Source organism: Mya arenaria, chromosome 6, assembly GCF_026914265.1.
Source record: "Mya arenaria isolate MELC-2E11 chromosome 6, ASM2691426v1".
Classification (NCBI taxonomy): Eukaryota; Metazoa; Mollusca; class Bivalvia; order Myida; family Myidae; genus Mya; species Mya arenaria.
In genome coordinates this window covers 26,123,792-26,144,886 of record NC_069127.1, presented here as the reverse complement: position 1 = coordinate 26,144,886, position 21,095 = coordinate 26,123,792, and the positions used below count along the sequence as shown (strand labels likewise).

The 21,095-nt window shown below is 35.1% G+C and overlaps 1 protein-coding gene and 1 long non-coding RNA gene across 8 annotated transcripts in view; one reads left to right on the top strand and one right to left on the bottom strand.

Annotated features, from left to right (window-relative positions):
• Positions 1-6,311, top strand: part of LOC128238348 (uncharacterized) — a 39,021-nt gene extending 32,710 nt beyond the window's left edge. For both annotated transcript variants that reach the window (XM_052954184.1, XM_052954183.1), the window contains exon 2: positions 2,799-6,311. In XM_052954184.1, coding sequence (XP_052810144.1) covers positions 3,306-4,589 — 1,284 coding nt within the window. In that variant the 5' untranslated portion in view covers positions 2,799-3,305 and the 3' untranslated portion in view covers positions 4,590-6,311. The remainder of the gene's footprint in view (positions 1-2,798) is intronic.
• The window catches only part of LOC128238350 (uncharacterized), a 271,015-nt gene that overhangs the window by 53,731 nt on the left and 196,189 nt on the right, over positions 1-21,095 (bottom strand). For all 6 annotated transcript variants that reach the window (XR_008261679.1, XR_008261678.1, XR_008261680.1 and 3 more), the window contains one exon: positions 17,211-17,270. This is a non-coding gene — a long non-coding RNA (uncharacterized LOC128238350). The remainder of the gene's footprint in view (positions 1-17,210; positions 17,271-21,095) is intronic.

Below are 21,095 nucleotides of genomic sequence, written 5' to 3'. Positions count from 1 at the left end.
TTTACTCCAGCAAACTTAATGGAAGCCTTATCAAATGGGATGTAGGTCTATTTATTTGTAAGCATACCCAATGACTTCTGTTAATCTTTTTGACACGTTTTAACCCCCTGCAATGCTGCATTTATATAGCAATTACATATTACGACAAAAACAAAAGCAAATCTATTTTTAGCGAGTAAATCGTCACCTTAGTGCAAGAACTCAATATCTGCTTCTATTTCTATATGCAGTTATTGCACTAAGGTGACGAAATGTCATTACGAAATTTGCATATCACGAGTCTTTCTGACAACCTAACATTCTATGATTTGCATTTTTAAAACTACGCAACAATAAAGCTGTTGAGCTAAGTCTTAAAATTGTTTGCAAATAAGAGACATAACAGTTAAAGGATGTCAAAGCATACCCAATGACTTCTGAAAGCAATAAAATTCCGCAATAATGGTGTTGACTGGGCTGTGACTGCTTGCCCTAATTTCGGGTTTGTTGTCGCACCAGCAGATGCGCTTGATTTAAGACAGTGACAGAATTGATTATCATGGAGGCCGCATGGGCACTGCTTACGTCATTTTAAGAAAATTTAAAAAAAAAAATCATTTTCTCCATAATTTCGCCAAATTTGAAAAGTTGTCGCCACTTTTGCAATTTTGTCACCAATGGGGATGTCCTTTACTTTGCACATATTAAAATAGTTCATGCAACTAATTAATCTGCTTACAACACTTTCTGTCTTCAGATGTTGAACATGAAACGTTTTCAGCTAACCAAACACAAAATGCGAACTATATATGTTTGTTGCCTATTACCCATATGTACATGCTCTGGATTGAAATGACCACAAGAGCCATGCCAGTAGAGCATTGGCTCTAATGGGCTTCTTGTTTCTTTGACCTTTTTTGTTAATGGGCCCTTAGAATTTTGAAAATAGCGACAAAATGCCTAAAGTTGTGAATTTACCAATATAATAAACTTTAAACAGAGAAACAATGCAAGGCTCCCTAAAGAATTCACGGTTTGAATAATTTAAATAGAAAAAGACTGCATTTCACCATATATGTACAAGATGACTTGACAAGAGTTTAATTTTTTTTTGTAGTTCTGTAAAATCAATTTTGATTAAATGTAACAATAGCACTTTTTATGATGTACATACAGCTTTTAATAGATTGTGCACAATCCATATTAAAGTCAATTTTGTGCAATAATTAAGTCAACAAACAAAATATGTTGCTTCCATACTTTGCATCTATGGCATGTTTTTGCATACTGTACACTGAGTGCGTAACAAGACCAGTCCACTCGGGCAACTTCAATCTTCAATATGTAATAAATGTTTTACAGTTTAAAGCTGCGCTCTCACAGATTGATTGCTTTGACAACTTTTGTCATGGGCCAATTTTTGCGTAAATGTCTGCTGACAAAAGATCAGTTCACTGTGAGTTTTTCATATTTATGTTTCGAAACTTGATGTTTTATGGCTAAAATATAACTAACGCTTTAAGAAAATTTTCAGCAGTTTTCAAACAGTTGAGATATGTTCTATTGTGAATTATCTTATACTTAGGCATTGATACCAAAATCAGCTGATTCTGAGACAAAAAATAAATAAAATGTCAAAACTGTTAATCTGTGAGAGTGCAGCTTTAAGCTATTTTAATTCTGATTCATTTTCTTTTTCAAATGTTTTACGCAAAGTTACTATTTTTTACTATCTTACTCAATATATTCTTTTATAAACTAGAGCTATCACTGGATGTAATTAATACCCTCACTACAACCCCCTATTGTAATATGAAGTATCACTGGGAGTGATTTATGCTCATTGATAGCCCTATGTTGGTGTGAAGGAAATAAATTAAATTATTTGTCCTTCTTTATAGAAATAAGGACTTTAACAATTGGGGAAATAAGGCATGTATCTATGGGACTGCAGCAACTTTTGTCCCCGGGATATAATTTGAACAATCTTGGTTAAGGACCACCACATGAGGCGTAACAAACCAAATATCAAGAGTCAGTGCCTTGCAGTAGATTTTCAAATATTTCACTATATCAGTAAAAAGAAATCTTGGGACCCCCAGATTCATTACTGTATCAAGTCCAAGGTATGTCCTAAGTGAAATTATATCTCCCCCCACCCCCCTATGAATGGGGGAGACATATTGTTTTTGCCGCATCATTTCCGCTCAAAAAGGTCATGGCAGTATAGGTTGCAGCGACGGTGAGTTGATGGAAAATTGGTTTCCCATCAATAACTTCAAAACGCTTGAACCCAGTATCTTCAATTCAGGGTTCGCACAGACTTGAAAAGTACTTGAATTTTAGGCTTCTGGATGAAAAGTCCCTAAATTTGCAAAGAAATTCCTTAAAACTACTCTATTTTTTATTTTGCCATAAAAACTGCTTGTATAGTGCCCTATATTCTGTAAATAGTCTTTGCATCTTCCCTGTTATTGACTCAATGTAATGTCAGTAGTAAAATGGCCCATTTTACAAAAAGTTTTAATCTTGCAGGTAATTCATATAATCATAGCTTGCTATTATTGATATTAGAAAATAAGTGGAGTTTTTTTTATTGTTTCTTATAGTAGTTCTTGACAATTGAATAAAGCCATTAAAGGTCCTTGAAATCTCCTCGACTTTTTTCGCCAGTCTGGCTGTATGAACCCTGTTCACTATTGTGGTCAGTGCCAGTTGGTAATAACTAGCAGATGATCTGTGTTTATTTTCATGCCAGGAGGTCAAATGCTTTTTCAAAAAAGTAATCTCTTGTTAAAAATAGAACCTTCTTATTACAGGCTGATTTCAACTCCCAATGGTGTTTGTTGTCGAGGTTGGATATCACGCAGAAATGAAGTGACGTTTGTTGTCGAGGTTGGATATCACGCAGAAATGAAGTGACGTTTGTTGTCGAGGTTGGATATCATGCAGAAATGAAGTGACGTTTGTTGTCGAGGTTGGATATCATGCAGAAATGAAGTGACGATTGTTGTCGAGGTTGGATATCACGCAGAAATGAAGTGACATTTGTTGTCTAGGTTGGATATCATGCAGAAATAAAGTGACGTTTGTTGTTGAGGTTGGATATCACACAGAAATGAAGTGACATTTGTTGTCGAGGTTGGATATCATGCAGAAATGAAGTGACGTTTGTTGTCGAGGTTGGATATCACACAGAAATGAAGTGATGTTTGTTGTCGAGGTTGGATATCATGCAGAAATGAAATGAAAAGAAATGTTGACTGCCGCCATTACTGCATAAAAACGAAACCAATTGAGTGTCCATAATATTAAAGCCGCATAAAATGCTTTTTTCAATGATAAACTTGTGTTTATTTATTATTGCTCAAGGGGAGAAAGAATATTTAAGCAACTACACAGATGCAAAAGTGAGCTGTCACAATCGCGGAGGTCTCATAACACAAAAATTGCTTACATTCGATGGATTAATCAACACCACTTGTGAACTTGCTGTAAACAACAGTGTGTTAAAGGACGGGGAAACTGTATGGGTACAAGGACATGCTCAATCTGGACCCTACATAGCTCTCCATACTTGCATGAAGTTTAGCAACCAAGATATAAACATTTTTGTAGCAAACAGGAGATTTTATTCTAACATCCTTTACGAATGCAGCGTGTTCTGTGATCAGATTTCACACTCCACAGGTTTTCTAGGGATTTACAAAGTTACATGTTTCTGCTTGTCTGATTCATTTAGATTTCCACACACACCAGAATGTCTTGAAAATGATTTTATGGACATACACAAGGGGATAATCGTTTTCAGATTGATGCGAAAACTGTTGTTGAATGTACAATCAAAATCTGCAAATTTCAACTGCCTTGGGGCTACGTTTCAGGAAAGTGGAAAAATATCGTACTTTAACACTAAATGTACATCTACTTTATATAGCATATGCACACAACGTGTTGATAGTGATCTTAGTAACAAATGTCTACCTAGGTTAAGAGATCTTTGTATCAACAAAGAAAATAGTACATTCCTTGACCATTACCGAAATTGTTTGCTTTACAATGGAACCCTTATGCCGTTTATTTCAGGCATTACAGAATCTTTTAGTTTTTCAGTAATGCTTGGCAGTTTTCGAGCTTTCAAAGCTATTGAGGAGGATGGCGAAAACAATGGCAGTGTTACCTTTTCATGTTTATCAATCACTCAGTTCAATGGAACCATATATCTGGAGACAGAAAACTGTTTGAATGAAAATGCATTAATTTGTATGGATGATTTAAGAAATGCGTCTAAACAAGTAGAATCTGAGACAACAGATGGTACAACCACAAATATTGTGCCCATTTATATTATTATTATTATTATTATTATTATTATAATTCTAATGCTGGTAATTGCTGTGGCAATACTGCTATGGTTGCGGCTGCGAAAAAATACAGAGCTAGAGACTAAAAAGAAAGGCAGACAACATCAAAAGGCTAAGACGCCGGTTGGCAAGGGACGTCTACCGTTTATTTCAAAAGAAGGTGTTAGTTTGGAAAAGGAAGAAGTCGAACTACAAAAAGTAGAATGTAACCAAGAACGAGTGTCTCTCAGAAGCATAACGATCTAAAAATACTTACAGTCATAAACAACAACCCAAACCTTCCCTAAACTTGCCACCAACTTCCACCAAATGCCATGGATTTGGGTGCCATTTGGTGGAAAATGGGTGGCACTTGGTGGAAAATGGGTGGCACTTGGTGGAAAATCATGAATTTCACCAACTGCCATGAAATTTCCACCCAACTGGAGGTGGCACTTGGTGAAAAAGTTGGACTTAGTTAATTTTTCATATGGTAGTTGGTGAAAAACTGAACTTAAATAGTTAATTTTTTGGGTGGCATTTGGTGAAATAGACTTTGAAAATCTCAAGAGTTCTGTAAGATGGAACTCAGCAGAATTCACCAATAATTATCATCATGGAATTAGAATAGCATTCAGTTGCTGTTCATGCTGCTGTTTTAGCATCATTACATAATTATGCTACTATTTAAAACTAACTGATAATACTACTTTTGGGGATTTCTTCCACTACTACTATAACTATAGTCCCACTACTCTTCACCATGTTGCTGGTTCTATAGATGATGATTATGATAATGGTGGTTCTATTGATGATGATTATGATGTTCAGGTGGTTCTATTGGTGATGATTATGATGTTGGTGGTGGTAGTGATTATGATGATTGTGGTGGTGGTGATTATGATGATTGTGGTGGTGGTGGTGGTGATTATGATGATTGTGGTGGTGGTGGTGGTGGTGGTGGAAGTGGTGATTATGATGATGGTGGTGATGATGATTGTGGTGGTGGTTGTGGTGATCATGATGATTGTGGTGGCGGTGGTGGTGGTGATTATGATGTTGGTGGTGATGATTGAGGTGGTGGTGGTGGTGGTGATGATTGAGGTGGTGGTGGTGGTGGTGATTATGATGATTGTGGTGGTGGTGATGGTGATCATGATGCTTGTGGTGGTGGTGGTGGTGATTATGATTATTGTGGTGGTGGTGATGGTGATTATGATGATTGTGGTGGTGGTTATGATGGTGGTGGTGTTGTTGGTGATTATGATGATGGTGGTGGTGGTGGTGATTATGATGATTGTGGTGGTGGTGATCATGATGATTGTGGTGGTGGTGACAACAATAACAACAACAACAACACCATGTTGTTGATGATGATGATGATGATGATGATGATAACAACAGCAATGTGATGATGATTATCATGATAATGATGAGTCAAACTCTGTTTTCTATTACATGTGCTCTGTTGCTATTTCCCCAAAGGTACAGGGATCCCATAAATGTTTGATTTAAACTCAGAATGACCTCTCGGCAGGAAAATCTCCTCAAAATATTTGATTCTTTTGACAGTTACTAGCATTTGTGGAACATTGAATAGTGAGAACAATTTGTGCAGTTGTGTTTAATTAAATTGACTGATTAAAAGGTAACTGTTTTTTATCATATTAACAAACAAATAAAATCAGGACTTATCATATATATATTTTTTTACACATATTAGGCTCTTTGCCTTTGTTTAATGTTTGACTAAGAGATTTATAAGCTTTATGCATGTACTGTCAAGTATGTTTCACTTTTTTCAAAAATAATTGACAAATACTCATTGTAGGAATTCATGTACTAAGTTTAAAAAGTATCATTCAATTTGTACAATGAAGTTGAAGATGTATAAAGAAATGATATAAATTCATGAAATACACATTTTTTTCAGACAAACCCCCCCATAAAGATGACAATGTACCTGGACAAGATTTTAAGACCTTTTTGGTAAATATTTGAATATTACAATTAATTTAAATGATGTATATGATCTAAAGGGTGTGTGTGTTTGTGTTTAAGAAAAACAGTAGAGGTATTGACAAAGCCTTGGTGTTATTGATGTTGTTCAGGTTGCATGATTTTGAAAAAATAAAGATATTCAAGTGAATCTTGGTGTATACATGTTTCCAAAGACATTTGTAGAACAAATAACATTGGTCTGTGAGGTAAACCCTGTTTTATTGAACAGATTTACTAAAATGTTCCCTTTTTCAGAAAGAAATATGAACAGAGGACTTCTATAGCAGAAGAAGTATAGCCAAACTTGCAGAAAACAACAACCGGATGTGCATCAAAAGAAAAGAAACAGGTTATTGACATTTCAATCTTCAAAATACCAAAACTGGTAGTTAATTTAACTTTTTACTTTGTCTATATTAGGGGAAAAAATCAGTATTGTCATAGCTAATACAACAGAGGAGTGCTCTTGTAAAACATATTTGCAATGATTCAATATATGAGGCTGGATTCTTATATTTTGTTACCATATATCATTTTATTGTAATACTTGGTATTAATCTGGTTAGGCCCAAAGCTGAAGAAACATATTTAAAGTAGTAATTTTACAAATAAATGTTGAATAATAATAGCTAAAATTAAACCTCCAAATTAAATTATACTAAAACTATTCTCAGGATTTCTCCAAATGTAGAAATACAGACAGCTCTTCACCACCAACTGTGATCCTTTGTAATTGTGTGTACACATGAAACTAAATGACTGCAAAGAATGATTTTTTTTTGTTCTGAGGTTGTTGTATGCATACTTCATAATCCCATGATTTTATTTCCACCAAGTGCCACGTAATTTACACCAAGTGCCACGCCAACGTGGCATTTGGTAAAAAAAAGATCAATGAAACTGAACGTGGCATTTGATGGAAAATTGGTGGAAAACGTTCCAATACTTCACCAACTGCCACGTTTGGGTGGCATCTGGTGAAAAATTTGCCACCAACTGCCACATGGCATTTGGTGGAAAACGTTCCAATACTCCACCAACTGCCACGTTGGACTGGCATTTGGTGAAGAACATTGCCACATGGCATTTGGTGGAAAACGTTCCAATACTCCACCAACTGCCACGTTTGGGTGGCATTTGGTGGAAAATGGTGAATAATTAGATCAAAGTCCCATTTTCTTCTGTTTTTCATCATTTTACACCAAGTGCCACCCGTTCCAATACTCCACCAACTGCCACCCATTTTTCACGTTCAATTCGTGGCAAGTTTAGGGAAGGGAAATTTAAGCAACAAAGATGAGGATGATTACAGTATTTAACTAGATTTTTACAAGGTTTAAAGAAGCCAAATCCTTCATTTTTGGGGAAAAGATATTTCGAATGCATTTCAATTATCTTTGTGCAGACTAATTGTACACTTCAGGTATTTTAAAAAAGATATGTGGAGTTTGAATCCTGATGTCCCTATATTTTTGTGGCATTCAAGGAAAACATTGAATGAGTAGAGAAAGACATTTAAACAAATTAACATCTAACAAACTGTTTTGCTTTGAAATATTGCACAAAACAAAGTTGAAATCATACTGCAGCTTGATCAATGCTTGTTGTGTCATTTATTGTAAATATTAGTTGTCAGCAAGCAATGCCCTTTGAAATGATATCAAATTAACCCTTAAGCTGCTGATGGCGATTTTTAAGGCTTTGCAAACAGCTTGGAACCAGACCAGACGCTGAGTAACTTGGCGCCTGGTCAGGTTGCAAGCTGTTTGCCACTCAGTCAATATATCCCCAAAGTTTTAAGTAAATTGAAAGAAATTTAGAATAAACCAGACAACATTTTTGAGCAGACGACAATTTACCCAGCATGCAAAGGGTTAATAGAGAGTAATCAGGCATAAATATTTTAACGTTTTTACTAATGGCTTGAGGAATTGACAAGCTTACAAGTATCTGTACATCGGATACCTTGAAGCTGCACTCTAACAGATGGAACGTTTTGGCAATCTTTTTTGTCTTGCAACAAGTGAATTTTTACAAAAATGCATGGAAACCAGTTATATAAGACTGCTGACAAAAAATCAGATCACAGGTTTTCATATTTTATAATATGTTCAAGTATTGATGTTTATGCATTTTTCTTAAAGCTTTAGTTACGCAGTAACGCTTTAAACCTTAAAACATTTAATTTTCGAACGGAAATATGAAAATCTGCGATCTGATCTTTTGTCAACAGTCTTATATCACTAGTTGTTAGATATTTAAAAAAAAATGCTCATTCCAAGACAAGAAACAGATAGTTGTCAAAGTGGTAAATCTGTGAGAGTGCAGCTTTAATTAGATTTAGACATTTGTGAAAAGGAAAGGCAAATGACAGCATGTATGTACTAATTCAACAAGAATAATTGATTGTCATAATGTTTGGATGTAATTGCAAATTAATGGTTCCTTTTTATGCCCCCGAAGGTGGGCATATTAAAATCGCACCGTCCGTCCGTCCGTCCGGCTCTGTAACTTTCCCTTGTATGGACAGATTTTAAAATAACTTGCCACATGTGTTCCACATACCAAGACGACGTGTGGCGTGCAAGACTCGTGTCCCTACCTCAAAGGTCAAGGTCACACTTAGTGTTTATTCACAATGGAGTGCTGCATATAAGGACATAGAGTATAGGTTGTCGTGTCCGGGCTGTAACTTTCTCTTGTATGGACAGATTTTAAAATAACTTGCCACATGTGTACCACATACCAAGACGACGTGTCGCGTGCAAGACCCGTGTCCCTACCTCAAAGGTCAAGGTCACACTTAGTGTTTATTCACAATGGAGTGCTGCATATAAGGACATAGAGTATAGGTTGTCGTGTCCGGGCTGTAACATTACCTTGTATGGACAGATTTTAAAATAACTTGCCACATGTGTTCCACATACCAAGAAGACGTGTCGCGTGCAAGACCCGTGTCCCTACCTCAAAGGTCAAGGTCACACTTAGTGTTTATTCACAATGGAGTGCTGCATATAAGGACATAGAGTATAGGTTGTCGTGTCCGGGCTGTAACTTTCCCTTGTATGGACAGATTTTAAAATAACTTGCCACATGTGTTCCACATACCAAGACGACGTGTCGCGTGCAAAACCTGTGTCCCTACCTCAAAGGTCAAGGTCACACTTAGTGTTTATTCACAATGGAGTGCTGCATATAAGGACATAGAGTATAGGTTGTCGTGTCCGGGCTGTAACGTTCCCTTGTATGGACAGATTTTAAAATAACTTGCCACATGTGTTCCACATACCAAGACGACGTGTGGCGTGCAAGACCCGTGTCCCTACCTCAAAGGTCAAGGTCACACTTAGTGTTTATTCACAATGGAGTGCTGCATATAAGGACATAGAGTATAGGTTGTCGTGTCCGGGCTGTAACTTTCCCTTGTATGGACAGATTTTAAAATAACTTGCCACATGTGTTCCACATACCAAGACGATGTGTCACGTGCAAGACCCATGTCCCTACCTCAAAGGTCAAGGTCACACTTAGTGTTTATTCACAATGGAGTGCTGCATATAAGGACATAGAGTATAGGTTGTCGTGTCCGGGCTGTAACTTTCCCTTGTATGGACAGATTTTAAAATCACTTGCTACATGTGTTCCACATACGAAGACGACGTGTCTTGTGCAAGACCCATGTCCCTTCCTCTAAGGTGAAAGATACAGTGTTTATTCACAAGGGAATTCTGAATATAAGGACATAACAGTGTAGGTTGTCAAGTATGGGTGGGGTTTTTTTTTATGTTCAGAGGCAATTTAAAATAACTTGCCATATGTATTTGACACGTAAAGGCAAGATCAACTTTTCATGTACTGACCTTGTTCGTAGGTCAATGTCTCATTTGGGGGCATTCGTCACATACTGTGACAGCTCTTGTTTATTTTAGCTTACCGGATCAATAAGTGTATACAGTAAGAGCAATTGTGATAGGGTGATTGTCCGCTACTCGTCAACATTTTCCTTTAAACAACTTCTCCTCCAAAACCACTGGGACAATTTCAATTAAATTTCGCTGGAATGTTCCTTCGGTTAGATAGATAGATATCCTTTATTCCTCCAAGTTTGAGAGCAAAACATACATACATGGATTATTGCAATATAAACATATACATATATACAAATGACATAATACAAAAGTGATAATAGTACTGTCAACATACAATGATATTAGTAGCAGAGTGGCAAGATTTAAACATAATTTCAACATATACATAAACATATGACCCTGTTTCAAATGCCTTCATCCCTAAGTGATTCGTAAAAAAACATGGTCATAAAGGGACAGGCTACTTTTCAATATTTATCTGTCTATATGGAAAACTTTGAAAATATTCTCCTCATAATCAGCTGGACCGATCAAATTTCTTCACTTCATGTTGATTTATAAATAAACATGGCCGCCAGGGACATGGCTACTTCTCATTCTATGTCTAATTAATGAATAACTTTGAAAATCTTTTCTTTAGAAACCATTGGCCTGATTTCAAAATCTTTTCACAGAAATTTTCCTGATGTAACCCTTTTATCAAAATTATTAAAAAAAAAAGTTTATGCTTTCCGATGGTTTTTAGAGATTTATCAGTGAAATAAAATTGCTATTTCACTGTTTCGTATGCATACAATTTGGCACGCTTTGCTGAAAAACAACGATTAAATGTCATTTCATATCATATTAAGGCAAATAGTAAAAAGAAATATTGTAATCCTTAAATATCCCCTATTTTTCTTTTATTTAATTAATTTATTGAAGATAATCAACGTTTTGCTCTTTTGTGACAAGTAATATAACTCCAACTGAAATATTGTAGAGTTATAAGTTATGGCAATTTGAAACAACTTAAATAAATGCATATTTTTCATGTTTTTATGCACCCGTTTAAAAAACGGGACATATAAGCGTCCACCATGTTGTTGGGTCAATAGCTTAAGAATTCTTTGTCCGATCAGGTGAGCGATATAGGGCCATCTATGCCCTCTTGCCTTAGCTTTTTTGACAGACCCTTAAAGCTTGAGTATGAGCTTTCTATATTACGGCTTGTTTCAGCCATTTCGTGTTTTCTTATTTTCTCGGTAAAAGAGTGGAAATGTGTGAAGCAGTGGCAAATTTGTGCAAAGAGGCGGGACAATAAGCACCAAGTACCGGGGTGAAAATGCGAAATAATTTGATCTATTAATGAAGGATCTGAGGCAATATATATATGGTGTTCAATACACGAGGTGCTCGTTGGTATACGGATTTATATTTTGATATCTACATGTATTTCTATTGATTTTGTGCCATGGTGGCCATTATGCTGTTGTCGGCGTAAATGCACAGATACTTCTCAAAAACCAAATGAGAATGAACTTGTAATTCATTCTTTGCTATGAGAATAATTGCAGAAGCAGACTACATGTATTACACAAGGCAAACATATTAACAATCATTTACAACTTTGGTAGTCTTTCACTGTTTTCAATTTGATATTAAGCTAATATGTTTTTTTGAAAATTTATATAAAGGTTGGGACAAGTTTGAGGTAATGGCCATATAAACTACTTCAAACCCCCATTAACATGTGTTCTAGGGAAATTGAGTTCCCATTATGTAGAGTATAGCTAGTGTATGGTGTTTGTATCTATGTATGTGGTGTTTCTACATTTTTCCTTATCGTTCAGTGTCGTTCGTTATCTTGTGCTTCTAGTATCTTGTATTTTGATTTTTGACTACTGTGTTGGTTTATGTAATGTTCATCGATGAAATGTATATACCTTTTAGCTCACCTGAGCGAAAGTGTTCAAGGGTGTGTAACAGTCCGCCATAGGCGAAGGTGCGTTCATAGTATTACATTTCGTTATAGACGGAAATACGTTCATATTACGTATGTTTACTTGCTTGGTTTTATTTTCACAAAGTTATTTTTCATGTTTATTGTGTTAATGATATATTCATTATTTCATTATATTCATATTCAATCTCATCATTTCATCATTTATATTGCTTCATGTTTTTCTCATGTTTTTAGGATTTCATGTTGTTTCACATTTGTAGATTTATGTTTAACAGTATTTCATGTCCAATATTATAGTTAGATAAGTACTGTCTGGGTTTAACCAATATTTCAATAGTCTTAATCTCAAAGCAAATTGATTTTACAACTGAAAGGTCTGACTGACATTCTGGCCTTGATAAAATTATGTATGTACAAATATTTCATTACTGGTCCAGAAAATTATTGTATAAAAATGTTTAACATTTAGTGACAAGTTACTACCTTCTTATGCAACAACGTCTGGCTTTTCGAGTATATATACTTGGTTTAAATGCAAGCCATCAGACTTGAAATATCAACTGATTGGCTCTCTTTGAACTAGGTAACCTCCAAACCAAAGCACAAGTGGTCTTAAACGAAAGACTTCAATAATCAGCCAGGACTAAAAGACGTATATATTGACATCAAGTATACAGTCTATCATAACGACCAAATATAGTTCAAAACGGCTGAAAACTGGTGGAGAATCCGGGTCAGAAACTGTGTAGCTACTAAATCTACACTTTTCCCATCGGTTACCATTAAGTTAGGTTTGATGTCAGAACTCATGATCAACTGAAATGAATTACACATTCAGGTCACAAACCCTTCCATTCAACTCCATCTACCATCTTCAGTCAAACTCAACCCAATAAATGCATACTCTGTTTACCATATACTTAATAATGAGGACCCTTATACACTGTACTTATGGGTAACACACAATCAGTTTTGCATCCCAATAGCAATAGGAGTGAGTCAGGTCCCATCTGCTCCGATGGAGTCAAATGAGGCGAAACCATTGCTATACCCAAAAATCAGCGAATAAAAAGAACCAAGCCTATCTTTAATCTATACAATTTTGTGCGTTCATTTTGACATCAGACAATGTTCTAACCAATTATATTTTCTTTTCTTAATCATAGTCATTTTCATATAATTATAATTATTTTATTTTTTTCACCACAGCCAGTTTGAGCATCAAGCCAATTATAATGTTCTCCACACAAACAAGGATGCCTAGCCTTACATAACATTTTACTTTTTTAATAATATTGCATTTCAACTAACATTGTTATAGAAAACGTGCTGAGTGCTAATGGTATAAGGCCATAGTCTCTTAGCTATATTTTTGTGACATTGTATTACTATTCGACATGTTGATTGTTTATATTTTCTGATGCAAATACATGTATGTTCATTTTCTTGAATTTGTAAATATGTATAGAATGATTTTCTTTTTTTGCATTAACTGCCCTTCTTTTTAATTGATTTTACTATTGCACATGCATTGTAAGCTGTGTTCAATGCAGGGGCATTGGTTTTTGCTGCTGGGGGATGTTTTCATAAAGTTATTTTTCATTTTTATTGTGTTAATGATTATCATCATTATTTCATTATATTCATATTCAATCTCATCATTTCATCATTTATATTGCTTCATGTTTTTCTCATGTTTTTAGGATTTCATGTTGTTTCACATTTGTAGATTTATGTTTAACAGTATTTCATGTCCAATCTTATTGTTAGATAAGTACTGTCTGGGTTTAACCAATATTTCAATAGTCTTAATCTCAAAGCAAATTGATTTTACAACTGAAAGGTCTGACTGACATTCTGGCCTTGATAAAATTATGTATGTACAAATATTTCATTACTGGTCCAGAAAATTATTGTATAAAAATGTTTAACATTTAGTGACAAGTTACTACCTTCTTATGCAACAACGTCTGGCTTTTCGAGTATATATACTTGGTTTAAATACAAGCCATCAGACTTGAAATATCAACTGATTGGCTCTCTTTGAAATAGGTACCCTCCAAACCAAAGCACAAGTGGTCTTAAAAGAAAGACTTTAATAATCAGCCACGACTAAAAGACGTATATATTGACATCAAGTATACAGTCTATCATAATGACCAAATATAGTCCAAAACAGCTGAATATGCAAATTAACAAAGCATGGGCTCCGAGTGGATTGAGAATTTACTGTATATAAAGACCAGTGGACCCCTTCAGGGCCGAGCATGCTTTTTTCTCTGAATGGATCTGTAGGGTCTTTGACGTCGCATGTTACATGTGAGTTTTTGTGATAGGTGACTGTCCGTTATGCATCTTTGTCTGTTCGTTGTTAACATTTTCCTTAATATAACTCCTCCTAACTCTTCTCCTTAGAAACTGTTGGCCGGATTTCAAAATGATTTCACCAAAATGTTCCTTAGATGGACCTTTATCACTCTATTTCAAGCCTTGTTGGTTTGATGAAAACTCTACCGACAGGTGGCGGGGCTAGTTTTCACAATCTTACTTTATAGAAAACATTGACACTCTACTTCTTAGAAACCACTGGCCAGAAAACAAGTTTGTTTATTTGAAACTCTGTCAACAGGGGCATGGGCTTGTTTAAATATATGACATATTTGTACATGTATTTGTAACAAGTTGCATTTTTGGAAACTTTAGTCAACTAATTTTGCTTCTAAGGCAAAACCTTTGTCTGTAATTCTTCTCTTAAACCACATCCGATAGCCCAGACCTTTGAAATATTGTATGTAGTGGTATTTCGCAAAAAAAAATCAAATTATACCCCTGGGCTCAAAGATGGACCCGCCCTAGGGGTCTCAGGTTTTCTTTATACTTAAAGAAAAAGCATTTTTTGAGACTCTTCTTCTCTGAAACTTAAAAGGGTTGACCTCATGTACCTTTACTAAGATTGTTCTGGTGTCAAGGCTTGGCCCGTTTGGGAGTCAAAGAGTTTCTATGTATACAATGTATAGTCATATCTTTGAATATATTTTCAATGAAACTGCCAGGGTCATACCATTAATATTTGTTAAGTAGCCTCATAAATTGGTTAATAACCATCTACATCCATAGCACCAAATGGCAGCCTAAGCAACCAATGTCTTCATTAGCAACCAATTGTTTCCTTATCAACAACTTACTTAGCAAACAATGATTTTCATAGCAACGAATGACTTTCTTAGCAACCACTTTTTTCCCTAGAAACCAGCGACCTCCTTAGCAACTAATTATTTTCTTTGCAACCAATGATATTCTAATCAACCATTTACTTACTAAGCGACTGATGATATCCTTAGCAACAAATGATATTCAAAGCAACGAATTACCTCCTTAGCAACCAATGATTTGCTTAGCAACCACTTACTTCCTTAACAACCGATGACCTTTTGTTTAGCCACTGACGTACTTAGTGACCTCTTATTTCTTTAGCCACCACTTTCTTCCGTACTAACTTCCTTCATCTATAGCAACCAATGAATTCATTGGCAAACATGATTTCCATAACATCATTCCGCTTGGACCATTGCCATCACATCAGGATCCATTGTTCATTGGAGCAACCAACTGACAATGTCCTTAATTTCCCTAGAAATGTTTGCTTCTCTTTACATGGACAAACCTCCTTCTGGGACCACTTACTACCCAGGCATCAACATCCTTAATAACCACTGACTTATTGTTCATTTTAATCAGGTGAGCGGTATAGGGCTAATTTGGCCCTCTTGTTTTAGGTTATTGTGTGTGTTCATATTGTGTTCATTTGACTCTCTGCAGTTGTTTGCTGTAATAAAATTGTGTTAATACCTATTTTAGATTATGTGAATTTCTTATTTAGTATTGTGGCTATCATGATCTTTAACTCTGTATCGATGTAAATATCAATGCACAAAAAACACAACTTTGTTGATTTCGTTGTCATATGGTATTTAATTACACGATTATAAAAAAATGTTCTGTTTCTTCTCAGCTTATTTTCAGAGATTTGTTAAAGTTGAAATGCCAATACATTTCCGAAACTAAGCATATTAAAAAAGAGGACTCCACGCGTACTAGCCAAATGCGTTCATATCCCCGATAATGACACCAATCACGCAATTCATTACCTATATTTCACCAAAAATTATTTTTTTTTGTTTTCCAGAATTGTTAAAAAATACTTTATTTCATTTAAGAAACCCTTTCAGTATTTTTCAGCCATTTTGTAAACAGAACGACCCGACAGTAACCGGAATCAGTGTGTCATGTGACGTCTTAACAATGCGGGGAAAATAAACAACTTCATAGTTGATTTTTAACGTCGGAATGCTAATGACACCAATGTTATAACAATCATATATTAACTCTTTTCAACGTGTTGATTAAGATTTTCGTGGACTGCTGACACAATTAAAACAATAACAAGGCAAAAAAATCCACGTACATGTATATTTATAAGCGATCCGAGCATAACCAAAGATGTTGCGTTCATCGGATGATAATCGTAATTGCTAAAAGGCAGTTCATTTAAGAAGTGTAAATATTATAAATTACAATATAGCTCCAATGGTACTTATACTATCCATGCTTTAATTTATAATTGCAATATAGTGAAAGGTGGTATTAAATTAATTATAACACAGACCAAATTAATAATATTAATTTTAATATTGACCATGTTAATAATCTTAGCTGCAATAAAGTGATCATGTTATCGTGTCGAATGGGTTTTGCCTTGTATTTGCATTCTGAACTCCTCGGCAATTTTCTAACAACCTCGGTACATTTACAATTGATTGCCAGTGAAGTGAATTATTGCAAACATAAATAGATTCCCAAGAGTTAAGTCATGAAGTTAAACTGCTAAATTGAAATGAATACGCGATCGACAGGCAGCGTTTTTAAATTGTAAAGATTGTCGACATTGTAAACCGTCCATATACATCTGAGGTTGTTTTCGATAGAAAATGGCCGAGGAGATCCGAATGCAAATACAAGGCAAAGAAATCATTATAGCATGGTTGTATTTGGAGAATATACATAAAATCATACCGTATAGTCTCAGCGAGTCATCCATTCCGGCTTTTTATAGTTTACCAACGAGTTGCCAGTCTGTAATATAAAAGAAAAGCAAATGCTAGCTGTATGATAACTACATGTACAAGTAAAATACATTTACATTATCCAAAATCTTGTTGGTTTAAGTCTTAAAGCTTGCTCCTTCATCGAACAGCAGTTAATATATTTCTTTTGTGTAAATTAGAAATAGGCAATAATAGCTTTGGACTAAAATATTGCCCTACGTTTGAAACAATAGTTAGGGGCCTTTTATCATCATCAATGACCGGTTACAATGCTTTCTAGGTTATCGGAAAAAAGCGCACGTACCAAAAATTTACTTATTATCCCCCGCCGAATCGAAGGGGATATTGTTTTGGCGTTGTTCGTACGTCGGTCATTCCGTCCGTACTTCCGTCCGTCCAGTACCATATCTTGGTAGGCATTGATCAGAAAATGTTCAAACTTGGTCAGAATATTCCCCTTGATCAAATCTTGACCACGTGTAAAAGTGGGTCACATGGGGTCAAAAACTAGGTCACTATGTCAAATCTTTGGAACATACGAGAGGCATTATATATGGTCAAATATTCATGAAACTTAATCAGGATTTTTTCCATGGTGAACTCTTGGTCGTTAATAAAACTGGGTCACATATGATCAAAAATTAGGTCACTAGGTCAAATCTTAGAAAAATCTTGTCCGGAACCATATCATGGTAATGATTGGTCAAGTTATTTTCAAAATTGGTCATGATGTTCCCCTTGATGAAATATGAACACTTTAAAAAGTGGGTCACATGGGGTCAAAAACTAGGTCACTAGGTCAAATCTTAGAAAAATCTTTGGAACATACTAGAGGCATTATACATGGTCAAATATTCATAAAACTTATTCAGAATGTTTTCCATGATAAAATCTTGGACTTTTTTAAAACTGGGTCATATATGATCGAAAATTAGGTCACTAGGTCAAATCTTAGATTTTTTTGTCCGGAATGGAAATGATTGGTCGGATTATGTTCAATCATGGTCTTGATGTACCCCTTGATGAAATATGGACCATTTGTAAAAGTGGGGCACATGGTGTCAAAAACTAGGTCAAATCTTAGAAAAATCTTTGAAACACATTAGAGGCATTATGTATGGTCAAATATTCATGAAACTCGATCAGAATGTTTTCCTTGATAAACTCTTGGACATGTTTTAAACTGGATTACATGTGATAAAAAAATAGGTCACTAGGTCAAATCTTTCAAAAATCTTGTCCAAAATTATTTTATGGTGGTGATTGGTCAGATTATGTTCAAACATGGTCAGAATTTCCTCTTGGGTTAAATTACAACTGCGTTTTAAAAGTGGGTCATATAGGTCAAAAACAAGGTATATAGGTCAAATCTTAGAAAACATATTGGGAACACACTAGAGGGAAATGTTCATGAAACGTAATCAGACTGTTTTCCTTGATTGTTGTTGAATAGTTCGAAACTGGGTCACATGGGGTCAGAAACCAGGTCAGTAGGTGAAAAAATTGTGTCCCAAACCAAACATTGGTATTGTATAGTCAGTTATGTTCAAATTTAGTCAGAATGTTTGCCTTAATGAAATCTTACAAGATTTTTAAAATTGGTCACATGGGGTCAAAAACTAGGTCACTAGGTCATAACTTACATAAATCTGGGGAACACTTTAGAGGCAATGCATCTGCTCTCATTCCCATAAAACTGTTCGCCTTGATTAAATCTTGGATTAGTTTGAAACTAGTGGGGTCAAAAATGAGGTCACTGGGTCAAATCTTTTAAAAAGAACTTGTGGACACTCTAGAGGCTATTTTTTGCAATATATCTGGACCAATCTTCATGAAACTTAATCAGAATGTTTGCTATGATGAAATCTTAGGTTAGTTTGGAACTGGGTATCATGGAGTCATAAACTTGGTTTCTTAGTCAATTCTAAATGCTACATTATATACAAAAAAAAATTCAATCAGTTGCAATCAAACTCAAACTCATATATAATTATTTCACCAACAATTGATTTCCATTCCTTGACTAAGCCCAATCAGGCGGGGTATATCAATTCAACGAATTTGCTTGTTTTAATTATCTTTATCATTTTCTCTTCTTTTTTCGGCGCAATATGTAATTCTTTGTAATGCCCTTCCCTAAGGAAGAGAACATGATCTCAACTGTTTGCCTTTCTTTTCTCTTTTTTGAAGTCAATGACCTCTTTTATATCCGTTTTATATGTGTGTTGTGGGGTCGGAGATCCCGAAACAACACTAACAGAAATTTAAAAAAAGTATGATCTATATCGTCATATGTATACAAACCATAGCGATTTAATGATTTGATTTATTCATTGCATGTAAGTACTCAATAATAAAACCCGTATAACTGCCGTAAGATTTGCGAATTGTTTCGTATTAACCACTTAATTATTGCGATATCAAGCTATCTAGTTAATACTCGTAAACAATTTTCGATAAGATAAATATCATAAAACTAAAAACTGGCTTGAAAGTGCAAAGAGCTGCCACCTGTTACCGTTGTTTAGCTATACAAGACTAACAGGTTAACTAGTTATGTTTCGCGAATTCCAATTAATAAGTAACTGGTTAACTTTACGATAAGATTCTTGTAACACTATAAATGCATTTTTGGCTTTTAGCAGTAACTGGTCATCTAGTTTTAATTTGCGAATTTCACTTAGTAAGTTACTAACTGGTTAACTACGTAGTCCAAATAATTGTACGTTGACGGATTTTTTTTAGATTTTTGATATAGCAAATCCTTCACGTACAAATTGTTTAGTATTAAAAGTGGGTAGTTGTTCCGATCAGAATTCCGGGTTAACGCATATAGCGTCTATAAAGTATCATAAAAACAAGAAATATTACCAGATAATGTTATTTTATATTAGTTCCGTACACAAAAAATCTATATCCAACTTATAATTATGAGTTTGACGGCTTTTCTTCATTTCATTCTGACAAAACATAACGATATATACATGAAGGGCACCTGCAAGGCTTCCGGGCACAATTTGAAAACAATCGGAACATTTCGGCCATGGCCGAGTTGTTACGATTGTATTAACGAGTTCTATCTCGAGGCTTGTCAGAGGAGGCCGAGTTATTACGATTGGATCGAGTTGTTTCCCTTGGCATTAATTGTTATCTGTGTCAGTCAACTTTCGTTTTATTGGAAAGGTAAACAATGTGTTTTAATGCATGAAATGCTTGCTTAGTGCAAATAACATTTCACTTACATGGTAAAATATGAATATAACTCTTTATGATCAATTTCAACCATAAAATACTTCACTTAAAACAATTTCAATATTTTTAAAACAACCCCGTTTTTTTGCACATTCCCGTTTAGACGTTAGGGATTGGAAGAATCCCGTATAACACGTCTATTATTTTAGACTACTTAACTACGTAGATAAGATTTACGGCAGTAAAAGGCCACCATACGTATGTTATCTTAAATACGAAAATTTAATATAAATATGTGTTACATTTAACACAAGATTGTTGAAACTACCACGAAGTTCAACAGTTTCCGGGTTAATTGGCAGATCTGTCTTTAAGAAAATGAAAGATATAGCTAATATGGGAACAATGCTTTTTTCTAAAAGGACTGTGCATGGTCACATTTCCAAAATAAATGTTCGAACGTTTCTCGTTCCTTAACACAATCCCTACATGTGTAGTTTGAAAAACCGACCAAGTTTAGTTGATGTTCACAAAAACATTTGGAATAGATTTGACCGTCGTATAACCGTTAACTGTGTATAAACGCGTATTTGTTAATACCTCTTTGCTGTCCCTTTAATGATCAGCCATTCGGAATCCAGTTGTGTTTGTTACCTACTAC